General features: G+C 38.5%; 1 protein-coding gene across 2 annotated transcripts; it reads right to left on the minus strand.

Annotated features, from left to right (window-relative positions):
* Positions 1-3,686: 3,686 nt before the first annotated feature.
* Positions 3,687-7,738, minus strand: LOC131047285 (uncharacterized). 2 transcript variants are annotated; one of them, XM_059218688.1, is made up of 3 exons: positions 6,107-7,738; positions 4,277-4,339; positions 3,687-4,020 (listed from the first exon to the last, which is right to left on the minus strand). In XM_059218688.1, exons 1-3 carry the CDS (start codon positions 7,601-7,603, stop codon positions 3,916-3,918), a joined length of 1,665 nt encoding a protein of 554 aa, XP_059074671.1. In that variant the 5' UTR covers positions 7,604-7,738; the 3' UTR covers positions 3,687-3,915. The 2 variants fall into 2 exon arrangements, with proteins under 2 accessions (XP_059074671.1, XP_057837135.2); XM_057981152.2 differs by having other exon boundaries at positions 4,247-4,339.
* Positions 7,739-24,758: the final 17,020 nt, after the last annotated feature.

Raw genomic sequence — 24,758 nt, forward strand, 5'->3', positions numbered from 1 at the left:
CTCCATAGGAGTGCTGAGAGGCTTGCAATCAGCCATACCAAACTTTTTGAGAAGATCACCAATATATTTTTGTTGACTGATGAAGATAGATTGGGGGTTTTGAATCACCTCAATTCCCAAATAGTAATGAAGATGACCCAAATCAGTCATATCAAAACCTTGCTGCAATCCTTCTTTTACATTTTGAATATTAGCCTCACTAGTTCCAATGATAAATAAATCATCCACATAAACAATAAGATAGACAATAGTACCATCAATCTGTTTAACAAAAAGAGTTGCATCATCAAATTCAAAGTGATGAAAATTCAACTGCAAGAGATGCTCAGTAAGTTTTTCATACCAGGCTCGTGGGGCTTGTTTTAAACCATACAATGATTTTATAAGCTTGCATACCTTGTCCTCTTTACCAGGAACTTCAAAGCCTTCAGGTTGAGTCATATATACTATTTCTTTAAGATCACCATTCAAGAATGCAGTTTTAACATCCATGTGATGGATGTTCCAACCATTTTGGGCTGCTAAAGCCAACAAAACACGAATAGTAGTCCATTTTGCTGTAGGGGCAAATGTTTCATCATAGTCTATGCCCTCTTTTTGAGCATAACCTTTGGCAACAAGGCGTGCTTTGTGTTTATCAAGTGAACCATCAGCGTTATATTTATTTCTAAAAATCCACTTACAACCGATAGGTTTACAATAAAGAGGAGGATCAACCAACTCCCATGTGCCATTATTCAAAAGTGCATTATACTCATGTTGCATAGCTTGCCTCCAAAATGAAATATGATGAGCTTCTTTATAGGAATTTGGTGTTGAGTCGATTGTGAGATTGAGCTCATCAATAGACTCAAGGTTATCTGAAATATTAGATTGAGCTTGTAGCCTTGCTTTATAAGAACTTCTTGTACCTGTTTTACCTATTTCATCAGGTCGCAAATCTTTCAAAGTTTGTTGAACTTGTTTGGTCCACCTATGAGAGGATTTTTGTGGGACAATAGATGTTTCTATTTGTAGATTAGAATCTTCATTGGGAGGTAATGAGTCAGGCTCATCATTAGTGAGAACATCACTATGAGAAGGGGCTTCTTCTGGTACATGAAGAGGTGGAGCATCATGAGTTGAGGTAGCTTGAGATGCAGGTTCTACACATGTATTCATTCCTCCAGAGTGTAAAATCTCACAAGAATTTTCTATCCAAGGAGAAGATGTGGCAAATTTATCAAGCTGTTTTAACTCATTTTCAATATGTGTATCACTTTTGAAAGATTCACAAAATACAACATCACGAGCAATAAAAAACTTTTTATGAACTTCATCATATAATCTATAGGCTTTTGAAGTTTTAGAATAGCCCAAAAAAATGCACTTATAACTATGATGATGCAACTTATTCCTTTTTTCTTTAGGAATCAAAGCATAGCAAATAGAACCAAAAATTCGAAGGTGTCGAATAGTTGGAGGATAACCAAACCAAACCTCATATGGAGTTGTTTGGTGAAGAGCAGATGATGGAGATCTATTGCGAAGATAGACTGCTATTCTTGCTGCTTCAGCCCAAAAATATAACTTGATGCCTTTGAAATATAACATTGCTCGAACCATGTTCATGATAGTTCTATTCATTCTTTCAACAACACCGTTTTGTTGAGGAGTGCCTGGAATAGTGAGATGATGTTGAATACCATTTTGACAAAGATAATCCTCAAAAATTAGAGAAGTAAATTCTCCACCATTATCTGTTTGAAGAGTACCAATTTGAGATTGAGCCTGATTTTCAATCATAACACGAAATCTTTTAAAAGTGTCAAAAGCCTCTGATTTTTGCTGCAAAAAATAAATCCAAGTCATGCGACTATAATCATCAATAAACAACATAAAGTACTTAGATCCTCCAATAGAAGTTACTGGTGAAGGCCCACACAAATCTGAATGAATGAGTTGCAATTTTCTATGTGCTCTCCAGGTGGAATGAGGAAAAAAAAATTTATGTTGTTTGGCAAGAATACATGCTTCACATTTTTCAATTGATTTAGAAAAAAATGGTAAACCATCAACACCATTCTTTTGCATGGTATGAATGCTATCATAACTAATATGCCCCAATCTTGCATGCCATAAAAGGCTTGGTGATATACTCTCTTCTTCAGTAAGATATGCAAAAATTTTAGAAGTAGATGCACCATTTAATTATAATAATCTTCCATCTTCACACCCAGTGAAAACAATTTGATTGTTAGATGTTTTTCTTACAACAACCTGCCCATCTTTTAAGAAAATAGAATAGCCTTTTTGTCGAATCAATACTAATGATAGCAAATTTCGTTGTAATTATGGAATAAATAATACATCATGAAGCACAAGGTCTTGAAGATTAGGCAACTTAAATCGAATAGTTCCTTTTCCAAGAGGTTTCAGACTAGATTTATCTGCTAAATAAATTGGACCATAGGCACCTTCATGAAATTCTTCAAAACAATCACGCCGAAATGTCATATGTTGTGTGGCTCCAGTATCTAAGATCCAAGAATCATACCATGAGGAATTAGATGTAAAATCTGAAACAGAAAGCACATATTGATCACTATCACTGTCACAAGCAAATTGGGCTGCTCCTGAAATTTTATCCTCTGAAATTTTATCATCACTATGCATTTTTGTTTTATCTTTCTGTTTAAATGAATTTTCTCTAAAACTTTCTATCTTGTCCCATGAGAGCTTACATTCATGTGCTTCATGACTACCTTTTCTACCACATCTTTTACAATATAAATACTGCCTATCATTTTGATTATCATATTGCCTCCATTGACCTCTAGTTTTTCCTTTATCATTATAACTATACTTTGAAGAGATTTTATTGATAGATTTTTCTTTTTGATGAGCAAAACAAACATTTTCAATAGTATTATCTATTTTCCTTCCAAAAGCTTTTTCACGTTCTGCTAACTTTTCAACCAATTTATCAAATGAAATGGTTTTCAATTGATTACTTGCTTGAAGAGACTCTAGATAAGTGGAATGTGTTGGAAGAAGTGCCTTGATGAAAGCAGTGAGATAGATATCAACTTTTCCACCCGCAACATCAACATCATGTTTTATAGCTCTGATTTCAGAAGCCAAACTCATAACATCACCATTTTTCAATTCAAGATTAAACAATTTTAATTGTAACTGAATAAACTCTAATTCTGAATGAGAATCAAATAAATCTTTTAATTTGTGAAGGGTTTCCCATGCAAATGTGCATCCTTGTATATGTCGATACACATCTCCATTAACAGAAGCTCTTATCAAAGCCAAAGCTTTGGAATTTTTATATTGCCAAATTTCTTTTTCTTTAGCCTCAATTGGTGTTGTAGGTTGGGCATTTCCATCACAAATTTTAGACCATAAATCATTAAAAATGAGAGTGTTTTCAATTTTTCTATGCCATTCCATCCAATTATCTTTTCCTGTTAAAGTTTCTCCAATCAATGAAACAATAGACTGCATTCTGAATTTAAAATAAATAAACACAATTTGCAAGGCCTGCAACTTTAAAATAACTTCTCAATCCTTTAAAAATAGAGAATAAATAAATTGATATCACCTGAATCAATTTATTGTTTCTGTAGAATTCTCTGCTCTTATTTCTCTGCTCTGATACCACTGTTAGGGCAGAAATGTAAATGAAATGACAAAAATAAAATGAAACACTTTTCGATTAGTATTCAAGAAGTACTTGCTGCATAATAAAGGCAGCGAACAGTTTGCACAGTTACACAAAAACTGTCGGATGGAACAAATAAGTTATAATTGTACAAAAACTAATAAAATCAAACAAAACTAAAATTAACCTAAAATTACTAAGTTTTAACCTAAAGATTAATACATTAACAAATAACATCCCTTTGATGCATTCTAATAAACAATCTATGCATGGTGTCTACGAGTATGAGCACAATCAGATTTTGTTAAATTCCTGATCCGCTCTGATCTCCTCAAAGGTATTGCATTTAGCTGCTTTCTCTCTATATCCTGCATTATACATATACAAACTAATATTAAGAAATGTCTTTTGAAGAAAATCAACTACAAAATAAAAATAGCAAGACTAGTATACAACAGAACAGAGTAGGAAGGGCAAGGATCCTGGGTGCTTAGAAATGATCTCGCTCATATGGAATGATCAGTAGCACTTTCCACAAAAAAAGGGAACACATGCATGCCGACAGTGCAAGAAGGTTGGCATGACATGACATACTTGTTTATAGAGAGTGCAATCAGATTTTGCTCGGTTTGAAATCCGATTTGATCTTCGGGTAGGTATTTCTTTTAGCTTCTTTTCATCTACATCCTGCATTATACAAACAAGAACTATTCTTACAAATGTCCCTTGAAGAAAATCAACTACAAAATAAAGATAGCAAGACAGGGTATAGAGCCTTCATGCACATTTATGTGAAGTCAGAAAAACGAAATTAAAACTCGTAAGCTTTTAACAATATGGTATAAAATCATAAACCACAATTCTGTAACAAGATTAGAAAAAATTTAGTGGAGGAGCAAATGTCAAGAATATGAAGCATGCACGAGGATACAATGAAAGAAAGCAGAGAAGGATATCAGAAGAATGGACAAACATGGATGGTAACCATCAGTCAGGAAGTTTTAAAAATAACGCTGTTAGGATTTGATGGCAAAGTGGAACTGGCGCCAAATGATTAGGATCAAGATCAAACCTCTCCAAGGAAATTCACCCATTGGGCACTCTTATGGTCTTCAGATTGCAGAGATGAAAAATCTTCAAGTAAGTTTAGAAGACTCATCAGACGTGAAAATAAAAATATTATCAAAGTTATGCTGTGATGTGTATATTTTTAGGATGGATATCATGAATGGAGGGAAAAACCAGTATAAACAAAGGCTTCTTTGTGATAATTTTCAAATATCCCAAAATTGTGAGATTTTCAACAGCGCACCTTGGTTCCTTAAAAATTCAAGGTTATACTAGACCGTGCATATCATATTTTAATCTGTAAATTAGGTAATTGCTCAGCTCCTGGTTTGAGTAAGAATGTAGGGATTACTACCAGAACTATGAAAGGAAGAAGTCCCAAAAAAAATAGGAGAAGTGATTACTGAAGTAATCAGTACAGCTAAAGATACTTTTGAAGGTACCTCGGATAATAGTACCAACTTGTGTGTAAGATGGACCTGTCAAAACAGGTGTGTAAAAGAAATTAGAATCAAGGCCTCGATGTGGACATGATTTCAACCTCTAGATTATGAAAATTTACAATTCAGTTGGCACGGATGCCATGAGATGGTACATATAGGAAATATAAAAAGAATCTATCCAAATTAGGACCGTGGAAAGCATATGGCAGCGATATTTTAAGGATGTGAAAGATGACGAAGTAGGGTTGTAGACACCACTGCTACAATTCAATATAAAATCAACACTGCAATGAAAATTCTCTGAATTTTTCTGTTACAAACCAAAAAAACACCATCTGTTAAAAATTAAAATAGCCATTCAAATTTGAATCAGGGTTTCTATCACTTTCTTCTCTAGCTTTCAAAAATATGATTTGAACATTGATGAAAAAAAGAACACAATCAAAATCAGAAGCTCAAATCATATAACAGACTGTGAAAACCTAATGTCTATTACTTTCTAATCAAGTCATTCATTACCCTGGATTTTGCAGGAGATCATATCAGGTATATGCACACATATATTGCTTCTTAAAAAACCTCCCAGACCATTGCAAAGTGTCACCAGAATATTATGAGACGACACGAAGGGCATTCCGTACCAAGCGTCAAGAAGGCAGTTGAAAAAAGAAACCACATATGGAAGGTATAACATAATAAAATGTAACTCTACCCCGTGAATTAAACAGCAAGATACTATTGGACTCAAACTTCAAATACCCAGGCAAAAGAAAATTTCATGACTGAATTAAATCACATATACAGGTGCGGACAGCTACAAAAATATTCCCATCATTTCTAAACCTATTGAAAATACTTTGTTCCAGTAAATTTTGAGTAAATTGAATGTGGACGTGAAAGATCAAGAAGTATAGATAAGAAAAGATGCATTATCAAGAATCACCTTCTTTGCCATCGTTGTTCGACTTCCATAAGAAGTATTTTTCATATATATTTCTCCAGTTGCCATGTTTTCTTGGTTCGTGGCGGCAGCTGAATTGCCCTTCCTCCTCGCCTCCTGGTTGGGAATGTAAAATGAATTTCCTCGAATGCTTGAATCATTCCACTTGTTATCTTTCTTTTTAAGAGAAGAGCTGACAGAATACTCATTTAGAAGATGCACACTAGGCGCAGAGGAACTCTTCCTCTGCATTATTGACAACTGCTGAAAAGGACGTTGTTGTGTATGCTCGTTTATCTTTGCCTGAATTTCTTTAACATATTCTAGGGAAGACTTAGTGCTAGAATATGTTGCCCTTTTTCTGGACCAATTAAGCACTACTGCGGCTGCACAAAAAAATGCACCCGTAACTGCATAAAGCAGAGCCAGAGGACACACTGCTCCCAAATGTTTAGAATCTTTTGCAAGAAAAACATCCCACACCCATTCCTTGGCCTTTTTTTCCTCTGATGTGACAGTTTCCATGCGATTACGACTCTCCAACGCCAGTGTTCCAGACAGGCCAATTAAAATGGTACTATGGGTTCCAAAATTGTATGTTCTCTCAAATTCCGGTGTGCTAAACTGCTCAAGTACTGCAAGACCATGGGCTTCATCTCCATCAATTAAAATGCTGAATTCCTCTGTATTTTCAGTGATTTGAAGGCAAGATTCCTCTCTGCTAATTAACAGGCCCAATTCATCTGCATATGCAGTGATTGGCAGGTCCAATTCTTTTGAATTGCCACCAATTGACAGGACAAATCCATCTGCATATTCACTGAGAGCTTGCAAATTAAGACCAGCATACAACTTGCTAGAATTGCGTGCAAAGCCCAATTCATCTGCATATGCATTGATTGGCAGGTCCAATTCTTCTGAATTTTCACCAATTGACAGGCCGATTCCATATGCATATTCAGTGAGAGCTTGCAAATTAAGACCAGCATACAACTTGCTAGAATTGCATGCAAAGCCCAATTCATCTGCATATACATTGATTGGCGGGTCCAATTCTTTTGAATTTTTACCATTTGGCAGGCCGAATCTATCTGCGTATTCACTGAGATCTTGCAAATTAAAACCAGCATACAACTTGCTACAATTGCATGCAAAGCCCAATTCATGTGCATATTCATTGATTGGCAGGTCCAATTCTTCTGGAGTATTAATTGACATATATTGCCATGTAGATATACAACCAATAAACACAGAGAACGCCACCACTAATATCTGAATCATAATTTTGGAGCAAGGCCTTCGCTCCATTCCTCTGTATTTCTGCGGGAAGTCTTCATCATCGTCCTTTCTGCTGGGGTGGTAGCGCAAAGATTGTGGGGAGTCTTCATCATCGTCCTTTCTGTTGGGCTGGTAGCGCAAAAATTGTGGCCTATTAGTAGACGTATACGTAGATTTGACAAATGGGTCATAAGGTGGGAGCTCTTGGGAGCTCGTGGCCATTCTTCTCAGTTGGATTTCTTCCAAACAGCCAAAATCACAATGCAACAGCGCAAGAACGCACAGAGGCAACACTGCAAAAGAGCAAGAACGCACAGAGACAACAATGTAAAAGAGCAAGAACGCACATAGACAAAAGTGAAGGAATGGGATGCACACTCGGAATTTAAAGAGAAGATGCAACGGATAGTGAGGTATAAGCAAAGATTAAAAAGAATCATATGTTGAAAGTAATAATAAAAAATTAAAAATTAAATGAAATCTAGGAAATTGTAACAAAATTAAATTTTAAGGTATTTAATATTAGAAGAATTCAGATAGAATAGTGTTGAAGACAACAAATTCAATTGATCTTGTAACATATATCTAATACTAGGCTGGTTCCCACTCTGCAAGTTTCAATTTCAAACCCCTGCCACTCATGGTGGACTCTGTTATTGGGGATCTTCCCCCACCGCCTATGGACCCCGTTTTGGACTTTGCGATGCTGACACTGTCTGTCACATCCTCTCCTGGTCCCACGGTGGATTCTCCTTCCGGTCCGGCTGTGATTCAGCTTGACGGTTCTACTTCAAAGAGCTCTTTGGTCACGCCCGCGGTTTCTGATCCTATACCCGACATGTCGGTTGTTCAAGATAAACAAAATCATTGAACCTCCTACTAATAACACGAATCTCAAAGGCTGGAAAAACGTGTTGGTCGAAAACACTGAGATTGTGGACCCCAACATCATCCTCGTCTACTCGCAAACTGAGGAGGGAACGTCTTTAGAGCTCCCTGACGTTGCTCTTGACCACATTTTGCAAAACATGGCTAATACTCTGGTGGGAAAATTCTTCTCCCTACACCCCACGATGGAGATGGTTAGAAAATGGGTCAAGGAAACTGAAAGGGAGTGTTTCTGTTAGCGTCATGCATGGAGCCCTCTTCCTCTTCAAATTCACTGTTGACGAGGATGTCGCTCTTGTCCTTTCTGGCTGCTGGTCCTATGGTCAAAACAATCTTTCCCTTTGTCGATGGAAGGTTGGTTTAGACCCAGCGGCTGACTTGCAGAAAACTGCTCCGATTTGGGTTTGGCTCTCGGGGCTCCCCCTTGAATACTAGGATGAGTCCATCTTTAAATGGATTGGGAATTCCTTTGGTCATTTTGTTGGTGTTGATGAAATTACCAGAACCAAATCGCGCCTGGTCTATGCTTGTTTTTGTGTTCAAGCTACTATGAGCATGAATCTCCCCAACTTTATAACCCTCAAATCTAGGCTTGGTAGCTAGACTCAAGCTCTTGTTTATGAAAATGCCACCCTTTTCTGCCAAAAATGTCGCAAAACTGGGCATATTAATTCTCAATGTAAAGCTTCGGCTCCCTTGCCTCTAAGCTCAAGGGCCCGGCCCTGGTTGAAAGCCATGTGCCAAATGTTCCTCCTATTCATCAAGGCCCGATTGTGAGGTATGTTGTGGCTCCTACCCCTGGCCTGGACTTGCCTCCCCCTATAGTCGAGGACTCGGTTATGGAAGAATACCCCTTTGCTGAGAGCATTATCAATCTTGTCAAATCTCTTGCAAAGTATGTGGACGAGGCCTCTAAATCGGCCCTGAAGGAATAGTGCATCTCCCCGTTGGCCAACTCGGTTTCATCGATTGATCAACTGGAAGATGGCGAGATTGCGAGGGACCCCATTCTTGCCCTGGAGACGGCTCGCTCCCCGATGGTGTTATCTCATCCCACTCTGATCCGAGATATCCCCTCCCTTGGTGCTCCTGGTGCGTCATCCAGCAATTGCATGACTCCTATTGACGAGGGTTGCATTACTCAAAGATGCAAAACCAAGAACGCAAAGCCAGATGTGGGGACGAACCTTAAAGCGGGCCGACCATTGCAAAGACTATTGAGACAAAAGGAAGCAGCAAGGGATATTGCCAATGGCAGGCAGTGGACCTTGGAGACGTCCATAAAAGGTAAGAAATGAAGGTCCTCTCATGGAATATGAGGGGCCTCAACAACCCCCAAAAGCAATATGCTCTTAAGAAGTGTATTTTTTAAAATAAAATTATGGTCCTTCTCCTCCAAGAAGTTAAGATGTCTATGTCTTCCTTTTCCCTTGTTGTTGGAAAAATTTGGCTTGGTGCTAAGTTTGTTATCAGTGATGCTACTGGAGCCTCTTGTGACTTGGTTACCATGTGGGACCCCTCCCATTTTTTTGGCAGTCTTCTCCTCCTTGGACAACCTTTTGGTCTCTGAACTCTCTTCCCCGATGGACTCCTTCCTTCTCATTAATGTTTATGCCCCCAATGTCAGATCGGGTAGACTGAATCTTTGGAACGACATAACTGCTCTAATACAAAATAATGCCAATGCCCACTGGTTGATTGCGAGTGATTTCAACTCTCCTCTGATCCCCTCTGAGAAGTTGGGGGGCCTCCCAGAGTACTCTGATAGTATGATTGATCTTGTCGACTTCATTGGAAGGAATGGGTTAATGGATGTGGAACTAACGGGGCAAAAATTCACTTGGTCCAATCTTAGGAAAGGAAAGGATCTTATTCAGGTCAGACTTGACAGATTTCTTATCTCAGGCAATTGGGGAATCAGTCTCTCCTTGAAGCTCACTGCCCTCCCCAGAACGGTCTCTGACCACAACCCCCTGGTCCTTTGGAATACCACGAATGTTGTAAGGAAAAATCATCCTTTTAGGTATGAAATTATGTGGATTTCTCATCTGGAGTTCAAGGATTGCATTAAAAGATGGTGGAGCACCTGCATCCCTAGCACGCCTATGTTCTGTATTGCCCAGAAGCTTGATTTGGTCAAAAGGAACGTCTGGGGTTGGAATAAATATACCTTTGGGGACATCTTCAGGCAAAAAAAGGAGCTCAATAGTAAACTAACTGCTATCCAAGAGCGCATTGATCAAGGTGACTCCCTTGAAGCTACCCATATGGAGGAGGCTACTCTTCGTAGAAAATGGAAGGAAAACTCCCACAAAGAAGAACTCTACTGGAAACAGAAATCTCGGGTTCAATGGCTCAAAGAGGGTGACAAGAATAGGACTTTCTTTCACAGATTTTCTATTATCCATAGGCGTAGAAACCACATCTCCTCCTTCTTGGATGATAACAATCAAGAGGTCAATGATGAGGATAGTTTGAGCAAACTGACTACTAACTATTTTGCCACTTTGTTTAGGGAAGATGGTGACGCTGGGGCCCCTGCTGGGGAGGATCTTCTCAACTGCCTCCCGCCACCCCTCTCAATGGAAGATAACAATCTCATTTTGGCCCCTGTTTCTGAGGAGGAAGTCAAGTCCATTTTTTTTGCTATGGGTTCCTTCAAAGCCCTGGGTCCTGATGGTTCCCCCTCGGCTTTTTTCCAAGATTTCTAGGATGTGGTGGACCCTGATGTTGTTTTGGCCACTAGGGATTTTTTAGATCTGGAAGGCTTCTCAACAAGCTCAATTACACCTTCATTGCCCTTGTCCCTAAAATTCAAGAGGCGTCCAGTCTCGAGGACTTCCACCCTATCAATCTCTGCAACACTATTTATAAAATCTTCAGCAAAGTTCTTGTTAATAGGCTCAAACCTTTCCTGGATTCTCTGATTAGCCCTTCCCGGAAAGGTTTTGTCTCTGGTAGATAGATTCTTGATGCGGTCATCTCTACTCATGAGATTAATCACTCCATGGACATGTGTCATCAGTCGGGGGTGGTGCTCAAGCTTGACATCTCCAAGGCTTATGATAGAGTCAACTGGAACTTCCTTTTCAAAGTTCTCAAAACTATGGGTTTTGGAGATAGACTCATCAAACTTATTGGGGAATGCATATCTACGGTCACCTACTCTGTGCTTCTCAACGGGAGCCCTGTGGAGAAGTTCAGAGCCTCCAGAGGTCTGCGACAAGGGGATCCTCTCTCCCCTTACCTTTTCATCATCCTTGCTTAAGTGTTGGCTTCTAATTTGAACTCCATGGTTCGTAGGGGAGCTCTCTTGGGCATCAAACCTGCCTCTATGATGCCTCCTAATGTTCTACAACAATTCGTCAACGACACTATTATTTTTGGTATCTCCTCTGTGTGGGAAGCTAAGGCTTGGAAATCCTTTCTCAACTCCTATGCTCTAGCCTCTAGCCAACAAATTAACTACAAGAAGAGCAGCATTTACTTCTTTCACACTCATGTCCAACTCCAAGATAAAGTATGCAGAATCCTTGGTTGTCAAAGGGCCTCCCTCCCTGGCACCTACCTTGGTCTCCCTTTGACTATCAAATATGTCTCTAATTCCTTCTAGATCTCTATCCTCAAAAGAATGCAGAAGAAGCTAGCTGGTTGGAAAGGTAGATTCCTCATAGTGCTGGGAAATTGCAGTTGCTCTCCTCCTCCCTCCAGGGGATCCCTGTGTACTTCCTCAACCTTTTTAAGATTTCTGTGGCTATGGCTGCTAAGCTAGAGAATATCCAAAAAACTTTCCTTTGGACAAGAATGGAAGAAAAGAAGAGGCTCACCTTGGTGGGCTCGGACAGAGTTTGTCTTCCGAAAGCCATGGGCAAGTTGGGAACCTGGAAGATCTCTAGGTTCAATAAGGCCCTTATGACCAAAATTGCCTAGAAGCTTTTGAATAAGGATGCAGATTGGAGCAGGATCATCAGGGCCAAATACCTAGGTAATGGGGACTTTTCCTCTATTTTGAAAGAGGAGGGTCTTCTCAGGGGTTCCAAAATTTGGAACAACATCTTGAGTTGTAGGGACCCTTTATCCCACGATATGAGGTGGCTTATTGGAAATGGAAGGAATATTCTCTTCTGGGAGGATAGTTGGTTGGGAGAGAAACCCCTTGCTTCTTCCCCCTCCCTTAGAAGGCTCTAGGATGCTACCAAAAGCTTCTTTGGAGAAAGGGTCAGTGATTATTTCAGCAACTGCACTTGGAGGGCTTTGGAGGACTGCTACATTGATCATCCCTTCCTCCCCCCTACTGCTAGAGAGCTCCAGAAGCTTTTGGTTGGTACGTTCCTCCCCCTTTTTCCTAGGGAAGATAGATTCATTTGGAAGTGGGACCCTTCTAGAGACTTCTCTATCAGAACTGCCTACAATGGCTTGCTAAGAGAACCTGATTACACCTCTATCTGGAAAGAGGTCTGGAATCCCCCACTCATTCCCAAGGTTAATTTCTTTTGATGGACTGCTCTCCTCAACAAAATTTTGACCCAAGACAATTTGGTCAAGCGGGGATTCCAATTCCCTAATAGATGCATCCTTTGCGAAAACGATGAGGAAATTCCTACTCATCTCTTCCTCCACTGTGCCTTTACTCAGGAGCTCTGGGGGATGGTCTACAACAAGCTCAATATCTATTGGATTATGAATGATAATTTGTTAAGTTTGTCCCAGGAGTTTTGGGGCCCCTCTACCAACCCCCTTATCCAACAACTATGGAAGCAGATCCCCCCTCATGTGAGTTGGAGTATCAGGAAGGAAAGGAATGACAAGATATTCAGAGACAAAGAGGCCTCTGTGGAAACTGTGTTTGCTTGATTTTTTAAGTTGATTCTTGAGAATATCTTTGTTTCTAAAACTTGGATGGCCTCCAAGCCCCCCTCTACCTAGGACTGGGAAATTGCTAGATGTTGGAACATCCCCCCCTCATTCTCTCTTGTTGACTGCTCTAAGAGACTCCTAAGGAAATGCACAGACTGGTCCCCTCCAGCTATACATTTCAAACTCAATTTTGATAGGGCTACTAGGGGGTCTGGCTGCTAGTGGAGGGGTTATCAGATCCCATTTGGGGGCCCTTGTTGCTTCTTATGCAGGTAACCTGAATGGGCATTCCTCTAATCAGGCTGAAGCTATGGCCTTAGCCTAGGGAATCCATCTCGCCCTCACCATGGGAATCAAGATTATGAACATTGAGGGTGACTCCAAGCTCATCATTGATGATGTCAAAGGGTGGAATAGGCTTAATTGGACCATTGAGGGAACCATCAGGGACACCCTGAGGCTCATCTTCGGGCTTGATTCGTTTAAAATTATGCATGTCTATAGGGAAGGCAACAAAGTGGTGGATGCCCTGGTGGCCATTGGCCTAAATCTTTCAGGCTTGAGATGTTGGAGGAGCCATAATTCTCTCCCGAACCATGTTAACTTCCTTCTTCAGGAAGAGAAATCCAAAATTCTTACTAATGATTGAGTTGTTGCCAAGTGTTTTCCATACTCTCCTCTCTTCCCTTGGAGTCGTCTGGAGGTGTTGGCTTCATAATTCAAATCATGAGAATATCCCTTTGATCTTTCCTGATGTGGTGGTGACTCGTTCGGCCAGGCTAGTGGTGATGAACGTGCTGGTTTGTTGGCAATTCCTTTGGGCTTACGACGTCATGATGAGGTACGATTGGATTGGTAACGTGTTGGTTGCCACTAGTATTTGTTGGCTCTTCATGCCTCATAACCAAGAAACCATTTCTAAAAGTGATTTCAATTTTTCCCGTGCGCCCAACCTCATGTCTCATTTATTGATGATGGGATCGCACACTTCCCATTATCTTTTCTCAGCTTGCTTATCGAAGGGTCTCTGCAACTTTCTTTGCAATTTTTTTTTCATGACTAAAGAAGCTTTGTTGGCAGAGGATATGGGGGGTGATAGAGTTAGATACAAACTAGACAATCCAAATGATTTCAAAAATGACCCCCTAGTCTGGAATTTCTACGTTGAAGGAGGGATTGTCGATTTTTTGGAATGTCTGCAGGGACACAATGAGTAGCTCTCAACTGCTTTTGCCTCCTCCTAGTCTAGGAGGCATGTCTTGGTGGGTAGCATTTCCTTTGATGTCTCTGAGGAGACTATTGCCTAGGCTAAGAAGCTGGCCCTTGATGGCCGATGCTGGAAGCGCACCAGCCATGTTGCCAATAGTGAAGGTTTGAAATGCTTCTTCTGCAACCACGAGGAACCTGTCAAACTCCAGGGTGGGTTTTCTCGGGAGGAGCTCAAACACCCGTGGAACATGATCTTCCTTATGATCATGAAGTACTTCACTCTCAAGGGCAAGCACAATGTATTCTACTATTATCATTTGCCCCTTCTGAATCATTTCCGCAATGATGATTTTCTCTGTCTGCCCTTTTATTTACTGCATTCCATTGAAATCTCTGTTAAAGACACCATGGATCCCAAGCATGGGGATAAGGCACCCTACCTCCTTTACCAGGGCCTCATTTACAAGTTGTATAAATTCCACGAGGCCCTTTGCCCCCCCTCAAAACCTCTCGTTCTCTTAGCCCCCCATGCCTACTCCTCAGTAGCTTGCTACCCTGTCTATGGCCTTCCCTAGATTTTTCCATTATCCTCATGAAGGCTTTGCTACAACCACCATGTCTCTACCTGCTTATGCCTTTGTTATTTCCTTATCTGCGGTCTCCCCCTATTTGACTTTGTCCGCCTCTCCCAACGTTTCCCGCTCCATGTCCAAGGGCAAAGGCAAAACCCTTGTTAAACGCAAACGTATTGTATTTGATGACAATTCATCCTCTGAGGATGTTGATAATGACAATCCTTCCCTTGATTTTGAGGTTAAAAGGAGATCCTCCATATTAGCTTCCAAAATCTGCAAAAAGAAGACCCCTGTGATAAAAAATATTGACTCGGAGGAGGACCCCATTGGGGACAAGGAGGGAGAGGACCCTAATACCACTATGGGGGCCCTTGATGAGGATGTTGTGGATGTGGATATGACTAGGGATCCCATGGTTCCGATAACTGTTGGTGTCGCTGACACAAGCAATTCTAAGATGTAAACCAAGGACTCTGTTGATGTTAAGGATATGACCCCTATGAACATGGGCACTGAGGGTGTTATGGCTGAGGAAAATTCTGATAACAAATCCCTGGACTCTGGTAACTTGGACCCAGATTTAAAGATGGCGGAATAGGTGATGAACTCTCTCCCCCTGATGGGCCTGGGTAATGATATTGATTGTCCCCTTGCTGAAGATGTGGCCAAGGAGATGGATAAGACTATGGATGAAATGGTTGTTGTGAATCCCCAGTGTGTCCCAACTTTGGATCAAATGGAAAAGTTGTGCACAGACGTGTTGGACATCATGCAGAGGATTGAGAACCTGGGCCCTATGCTTGAATTGCAGGCTATCATGGACGATGTCAATCGGCTCAAGAGAAAGATGGAGGCCTGGGATGCCCAAATTGCAGGCCTTAACAAATTTCATATCTAGGTTTTACATAGCTTAGTGCTCACCCTCTCTCTACTGAGGGAACGTACTGTGGACATAGAGGAGGATAAGGAGGAGGCTAGGGACCTGTACAAGTTCCTGTCCAATGAATGGAACAGTGTCATTTGATGCCATTGGGGTGCGAAAGGCACCCTTGTAGTTTGTTTTTTGTGTTTTCTACTGTTGTTTTTTATTTGTAAGACTTGGTCTCATTTTGTTGTTAGTTGTTGTTAATGTTGTTATAGTGTTGTTTTTGCATTGTGGTCTCGTTAATAGTTCTACTAAGTAAAGGGTCCGTGCCCTAGTTTTCACTGCTTTATTCATCAAAAACAAATTCAATTGGGAAAAAATGGAACAAGAGGAAAGATATCTAAAAAAGAAAATTAAGCAATTTAGGAAAGATTAAATGAGATAGAAAGAAAAATATTAAAAATGAAATCAAAAATTTGAAAAATAGGATTAATTAAATGGACCAAGGTTAAATAATGACTAAGGAATTAGCTTAATTTAGAGAAAACTATTGAGAAGACCCAAATTCTAAATTGATAAAACAACCCTTAGATGATGATGAAAAAGACAGAGTTAAGATGAGAATTTTGAACAAAATTGTTCAAATGTTAGATGCCATGGATTGAGCCTTCATTAATGATACATATAATCAAAAGGCCTACATCTATAAAGGAAAGGTATAGGGTATGGGGAAAGGGGATGTAAGAGAGAGAGAGAGAGAGAGAGAGAGAGAGAGAGAGAGAGAGAGAGAGAGAGAGAGAGAGAGAGAGAGAGAGAGAGAGAGAGAGAGATGTGTCAAAAAATGAATGCTAGAATATAGAAATATTAACAAACGGAAAAGTAGGTGAGGGAGGATTAGGATGGATTAGGGTGGTCAAACATAGAGATGAACAAGGGATGTTAAGATGGGCTAATGTAAAAACCCTCATCCCGATTAAGATTGGTGGGGTGAGCTTTAACAAGGATGGCCTCATACAACTTCCTTTTGAAAAACAAACTACCTCATTAGACTAAGACTTGGGCATTCTCTAGGAAAATTTGATGCTCAGTGGTAAGTGAATGTTCAACTAGGGGCATAGTCTTGGTGGTGCTCTCACCCATGTGGTGGAGTCCTCTCCACCATGGCGTGGGAGACCTGCGCATGGTGGGAGGCTCTCCCACCTACATGGGAGAGATCACTTGAGTGACTCCTCCCACGTACGGGTGGGAATCCACTCCACCAATGTGGGGTGGTGCTCCCACAGCCCACACACCTCTCTCTCCCTTGCCAAACCTTGCCAACCATGGGGATATTCCCAAGCAATTTGATTTTTTATGCCTACAACTTCCTTACTCAGCCAATCAGATTTGTGGTTGGAAATTTAATTTTTGTGTTATTGTAATGTTTATTTTTTATTTTTTATTTTTATTTTAGGGTTCCCCTAGAAAATGATATTTGATAACTTTTTATATGTAAGTTTTGTTTTAAACTTATGTCATGGCATTTTGATAATTCATAGGGTTTCAAATTGTATATTCGGGTACGTCAATAATTTCTGTGTAAAGCCTTGTTCTTTGGGCTTCTAGTATTAATGTTGTTGAGAATATTGAATGTTTAATTTTAGGATTTGATTGTTTATCCTGGAGTAGATTCTATTTTAATACTGGATTATGATTCTTTCGATTATTATGTTTGCTTATTCAATTTCTATTTTTATTTCTGGGTTTATGTCATTTTGTTTCTAGAACAAAATTCTTTTCAATTTTGGGGGTGTTAACATTTTACATGTATATATTTATTTTGTTTTCTATGAATTCTGGATAATTATAACTTTCAGAGTAAATATTTTATTTTGCAAACCTCCATAAGGTAATTTGGGTTAAAAAAAAAATGAAAAAACGAAATGTGAATTATTAACTCACTAAGAAATTTATTTCTTTGTGTAGTTGATGTAATGCTTGAGGTGGGAATTATTTCATGATATAGTTCATTTTGTACTTTGTGGAGTGGAAATTTAATAGATTATAGTTTAATTAAAATATACCAATGTTTTGTAATGCAATAATAAATAATTAATCTATTAATATTAAATTAATTATGTTTGATTGTTGTTATTTTTTTATTATCAATATTGTCTATTAAATATTTATGTTGGTTGTAATTTGTTTAATCCAACATTAAACCCACCTCCCAGCCCAAGCCTTGATTATGGAAAAGGATCCAAGTTTTGTTGTTTCTTAGTGCCCTAGTTGGGATATTAATGCTTATGTGGGCATGTTGTGATGTTCTTCTAAGACTTGCTTGGGCCTCATTATGTGTTTTTTGATTGGATGATGTTTCACCCTATGCCTTGGATTACATTTTGAGTAGGCTTAGTGTCATGAGGGGGGAGTGGCTCTCCATGGGGGTCGGGATCCTAAAGTGATTGCGAGGATAACCCATTGGGGAGTTACTTAATAAGTGATAACCTTAATAAAGAATTAGGGGGTTGGGTAGTTAATCATATTAATCAAGATAATGTATACCCCACTCATGGCTTGAGTGCTCATTTAGGCTCAAGATGAGGTGGGAAGGCCTAGAATGGAAAGATCATTTACCTTGTCCTCTTGAAAGGTATGTTGGTTCCGCATGAGACTTGTATGGGGGTTGGAGGTCGGGAAAGACTGTCAAGATAACCTAGGATGGGGGTTGCGGCCTATGGAGACCTATTAGGATAACCCATATCAAGCTATATGATGACACTCTCCCATTGTGAGCACTAGTGTCCTACTCCTGTGTTTTGAAGCCTCCAGAATATCCTTGTTATGAGTTTCATCTTTGTATACCTTGTTTGGTAGCCCATGCCTTGTGGAAGTGAGTTTAGACCATGTATTGTTTATCCTATGTTTGTGTGCTTATGGGCCTATGTCTATCTTCTAGCATGGGGGGTGGTCCTTTGGGGTCCACATGACCGAGTGGTAGTTGCCTTCTTCCATCGAGGATTTTGAACTTGTTCATGCATGGATTGACTTCATTCACTCTCCAATTGCTTCTCTTTGATATGGTCAGATCAGTGAGTGAGGTGGAGGATTCATTCATCTTTCATATTGTACTTGTGTTTAAAATAAATGTAATTGTATTATATAGATGCCTTTTTTGCAAATGATGTAATCTTGATGTAAATGTAATTTGGTTTAGGTGAGAAGAATTGGTAGGACTTATGATAGTTGTAGACACCTAAAATTGTCATGTCTAATTAAATAAATATTTTATTTATTTAATTATCTAAGCTTAATTCTTCTATTAATTAAATAAATCTTTATTTATTTAATTAATTCATTTATCCTCTTCTAGCCTTATTTCTCATTTAAATAAATACATTTATTTATTTAAATTATCATTTTCCTAAATTAAATAAATATCTTATTTATTTAATTGATCCCACTTCTTCTATTAATTAAATAAATCTTTATTTATTTAATTAATTCATTAACCTTTTCTACCCATGACACATGTCATTCATCTCTTAATTCATACACTACCTACCCCTTTCATTATTTTATTATTTCTTTTACCTACCCTCTAATCATAGCCGACCTCCTTTTACACCTCTCAATCTTATCCCTACATTTCATATTGTGTCTTCTATTTAAGGAGATGCTTCCTTCATTATCAAACCCTAATCGTTCTATGCATTCTAATCATTCATCCTAATCATCCTAATGATCATTTTGACTACACTATGATCCTACTTGCAACCACATTCCGTTCTTTGTTGAGCTCTTGTGCACATAAAATCTGAGAGCAAATATATCAAGCAAGATCAATGGAGATAGGAAGAATGGAGATCAAAACCCTATTGGACATGTGATGGTATAATCTTTGTGATTTTGTTTTATTTACATTGTCTTAGGTAATCTTCATATGTTATGGTGGATCTTTGTTGTTGTTAGGCTAGGGTTTGGTGGTTGAATTCATTTAGCCTTTCAATATTGTTATTATTGTTATCCATTTTCACCATATACAATAGTAAATGGAAATATTGATCTTATGTAATTAAGATGCATATGTTCTTTGTTCATTACCTTGTATGTTGTAGGAACTATTGATATTTGGTTTAAAATGAATTTATCTTTAGAAGTTATTTGAATGCAATGCAGTTTCCTAAATACGTAACGTGTATGGATGGTTTATTCTAATAGTGTTCTTGTTTATGCTCATAAATGGATCAATGTTGGCTAAGATTAGATTTAATTTCTTTTATGTTGTATGGGTGGTATAGTAACATCGTTGAGGAACCTTAGAGGATATTTAGTAGTTTCTTTCTTCTTGTTCAATTAAGTTTTGAATTGTTTCTAAATTGTTATAGGATGCACACTTAATATTTCAAAAAAAATATTTCACTCTTATTTGAGCTAGGTTAGTTAGATCCTCTGGGGTTCCTTGGCGGGGCATTACACCATATTTACCAATATGGTTATGCCTACTATCAACACTATGCTCTTTAATCCTACCGATGATATATCTACCAGTTTCTCCAATGTAAGGAGTATTATAGGAACAAACAACCTTATAAAAAACAACATGAAGCTTAGACCACAAAGATTCTTCGATAGCGGGGATTAGTTTTTTACTATTGGAAACTAGTTTCAAGGAGCAAATGAGGCCTTTTTTGTGAAGGATTCTTGATTTCATATTAGAAAGACCTCCAACAAAGAGTGGGATAGAAAAACCAAGAGTGCCACTGAAGTAGACCATATGACTGCTACACATGCCTTTAAGGAGGCAATATGGTTACAAAGACTTGGTATTGGCATTGATTTTGATTGTAGGACTACAAGGATTAGATGTGATCATCAAAGTGCCATCTAGTTTACCAAGAATCTCATGTATTATGCTTGTACTAAGCATGTTGATGTTCAATATCACTTTGTGTGAGAAATGGTTGAAAATGGTAAGGTCTTAAAAGAGAAAGTTGACACTTTGGATAATATTGCATATTCTCCTTCAAAGCTAGTGAACATAAAAAAGCTCTCTTGGTGCAGGAAGCTAATGGGCCTTGATCACAATACTTCATTTATTTTTATGTATCTCTTGGTTGTAATTGCAATGTATAGTATCAAGTTGGAGAATTTTAGGATAAGGTGGCATTAACCTTGCAATCATATGCCATTCATATGTCTTCATATTTCTTAGAAAGTGTTCCCTAAGACGTGAGAGAAAATATTGAATATTTGTACTTTATGGCTAATTGCAATTGCATTTCAAGAAGTGGATATGTAAAGATAAAAAGGATAAATTAAAATGGACAAATAACTCCCCTTTGGATGTCCAAATTGGGATATGAAGGTTCATGCTTTGTGCACAATCTAGGATTGGAAAGAGAAAAGGTGTCCGTTGGGAGATCCAAAGAGTCATCAGGGAGTTACGAAACAACTAGAAGGTCAAAAGTCTAAGTGGCTACGGGTTATACGCCCATGTTGGAGCTACTTGAAGGGATTTAAAATTTTATTATTTCTATTGGTTGTTCACTTTTTTAGGTCTAAGTTTTTGCAAATGGTTTCTTGCCTCTTGTTTTGGGAAACAATAAGCAGTTTGCTATAAATTAAAGCCATAGTAGTTTCATCATAATTTTCTTAGAGGTTTTTAGGTGATTTCAAGTTTAGTTGGAGACATGTAGTGAAGGGTAAAGGTACAAAAATCTGTCACATTTTAGGCCAACTAGGTATCTTTTGTCGAACAACTTTTGGCCAAACATGATTTTGTCGAGGGTGTTTTAGGTGAAATTGTGTGTCATATGTGTAGCGCCCTCGTGGTAATATTGTTTTGGTTGAAACACCGGGGTTCCAGAGGAACAATTTACTCCAGCTCGTAGGCGGCAGTGTCTTTGCTCAGCTTTGCGGTGAAGTCCGTGGCAGAGTGCATTATTCAATGCAATCTGCCCCTCGCCTACAATTCTATGGGGAGATAGAGAGAATGGCGCGACTCGACAAGTAAGGCAGTCCCATCAGCAGCAGTAAACCCTCCACCAGCACCAGTAGCTGAAGTCGCTGAACACGGGGTCTTGTATAATTATACTTCCAACTTTCCACTTTATCTAACCACTAATCTTTACCACCCTCCCATTAACACGAACTATACTATCGGCCAAAACATGTCCGGCCAAAAGTTGTTCAACTAGGCTAGACTCTTCGAAAATAAATATTGAAGAAAAAGGAGGTCCCAGGCATTTCACCTAGGACTTTTCTAGAGGAATCATTTTTAGTTGAAGACACTTTCTCGACATTGCTCGTGCCACCCTCATATTTAGAGTAATCTTGCAACTAGGTGAGCACCCTCGTATTAATCCTACAACCAAGTATGGGTTCCCTGTCACCCTTGTGTTTCATTTCTTTGCCATGATTAGGGTTTTTTAATATTTTCATAAAACAAAATATTTTTTATAATGTCATCCAATATAATTTTGAACTCAAATTTGATTTTTCTATCTAATACATATTATTTGTTTGATGGCTTTATTTAATCCAATGCTAAATATTGAGCAATGACTTGGTTGAAAATGAGGTTGCTAGGTAAGCCATTTTACACAACCATATATCCTTACAAACCTAACACCTAAGAGGATTAATTGAATAAAATTGATGGCCATTATTTGAATGCAAAATCAAGTAAAAGATCTCCAAAATTGTGAATCAAAATCCAACTATTATGAGCTAGATCCCAAGTTGTGACATCAAGCATTACCATCAAGTTAGATTTTTAGCATGAAACCATGATACATAATTGGAAAACCCTAAAAAGAAAACAACCAATCTATTAGAAAAGAAATTTAGATTTTGAACAAATTAAGAAGTAATCAAAGCAACAATGAGTAGACATTGATGTATTTATAGAATCACTAATCTAGTTGTATGACAATGAAACCTAGAAGAAATTAACTTCAATTCATAACATTTTCTTTAGAATTTGATACTACGTCTTTGTGTGGAGCGTTATAACAATTTAGAATTTTATTTTGATGGTTGAAATACATATTAGACAAATCATAATTGTTTATCATTCATTTAGAGTACTTTATTTGGAGATGTGTAATCAAGTTGTTCAATCCTAGAGTATCTAGGAGCAAGAATTTAATATAGATTAACTATTGACTATCGATTGCAACATTACTACTTGAAATTTCTCAGTGGTGATGTAGAAATTTCTCTGTTTACCTCTCTCTACACTTTGATTTTGTTTATCAATTGGGCGTGGTCTGTGCCTAAGTCTTTGGATGGAGGTTTTCAGATGGTCTTCTCTCTAGGGTCGTGCTCGGGTCTCCGTGAAGTTGGATCTATTTTTCTGTGCGAATGGTGTGGTGCATGACAAGCTTCGTGTCAATTTTTCTTGTGTTTGAATGGTGGCTAAAGCTCAATTCTTTGGTGAATATCTCCTCACCAATCTATTCATGATGGCTTTCTTGTGAATGCGAAGATTTCCTATTTTACCATTCAACTACTGTTCAAGTTTCTACACCATATGGTTGGAAAGTTTTTTGATGGTTGGAAATGTAATGTCCCCATTTTTAGCACTACGCTTTCCAGTGACTGTTAGCCTATCCTTGGATGCCCGTAGGCCAGTCAAATGCAAAATTAGGGTTTCCAACTTTGGTGGAGTTTTGCACAAGCTTTTTAGGGTTTATCGGGAGGGAATTCTTCAGTTCTATCTATGGTTTCCTTCTAGGTTTTTATGAGCTCTAGGGTGCCATAACATGCATTGGATTCTTTGGTGAAGTGAGAACTTACTATTTTTAGTAAGATAGGGTTTGGTTGTTTGGATGATGTTGTCTTACTAAGCTTTCCAAGCTCTTTCTCTGGGTGCGAAGATCATGCTTTCCATAGGAGTATTTCATGACTTACTATTTTTAGTAAGTGGTAGTATGGAGCATTTCTATTTTTAGCAGTTTGGACAGGGTCCTGATCCTGTAGCAGTTCAGTGGTCTTCATTGCTCAGCTTCATCATGGATTTTGTTGATAATTAGTATTGGAGTCATAAGTTATTTAATTAAATATTAAACCTTAGGATAAAGAAATAATATTAAACCTTAGGATAAGGATAAGGAAATAATATTTATATCAGACTTGTTTTTATGTGTTAGTTTGAAATCAGTTATAGTCTATGATTGTATGTTTGTAGTACTTCATTGTAATCATCTTTGTATCATTGGTTAGTAGTACTAACCTCTTATTTGAACTTGAAGTGCTCATTGTAATCCCCATTGCAGAAGTGGAAGAGGTTGGCTGGGCCGCCTTAGTGTTTGTAATTTCATATTGTACTTTTTTCCTCCCACTGAATAAGTGGTTGAGTGATATTGTCTTCCCGCTGAAATATGTGGTAGAGTGATTGTGTTAAGCTTATTGTTGTTTTTCCTTGGCTGTTTTACCGCCAAGAAGTTTAGTTTCTATCCTTCTGAATAAGTAGAAGGGGCTAACTTGCCACCCGTGCATTGTAATTTTCAGTTGGTTTTTGGTGCTAATGATCCTCTGAACACCGTATGCTCTCACCCTCCTAGATTGGGCTCTCAGTGAACAAAAGGTGGAAGGGTTCCCTTCAGTTGTTTGGTTTTCATTATTCTCACCCTAACGGGTGATTGGTGTGATTGTGATCTTGCTATTGAAAAAACAAAAAAAAAATATTGGGGATATTACAATGGTATTAGAGCTGGTTTTCCTGCCAGCCTGCGTGTTCAGTTGATCAGAGCACAAGTTCTTCTTGCCATCATGTTGGGTCGTGATTTTTTGGGGGGAGTTGCATATCAGAGTTTGGTAGAATGTCTACAACATATAAGTTTATATCTGAGTTGATACAAGAATTGACCACGCTTATGAGATATCCTAACATTAAAAGGGCATATGCAAGGATTATTGTGAAATCCAAAGGTTTTAATGGAGAAGTGCACATGACACATCAAGATGACTGTGATCTTGAAGGAGAAACCTTGAGACA

The sequence above is a fragment of the Cryptomeria japonica genome, chromosome 4, assembly GCF_030272615.1.
Source record: "Cryptomeria japonica chromosome 4, Sugi_1.0, whole genome shotgun sequence".
In the NCBI taxonomy this organism is placed as follows: Eukaryota; Viridiplantae; Streptophyta; class Pinopsida; order Cupressales; family Cupressaceae; genus Cryptomeria; species Cryptomeria japonica.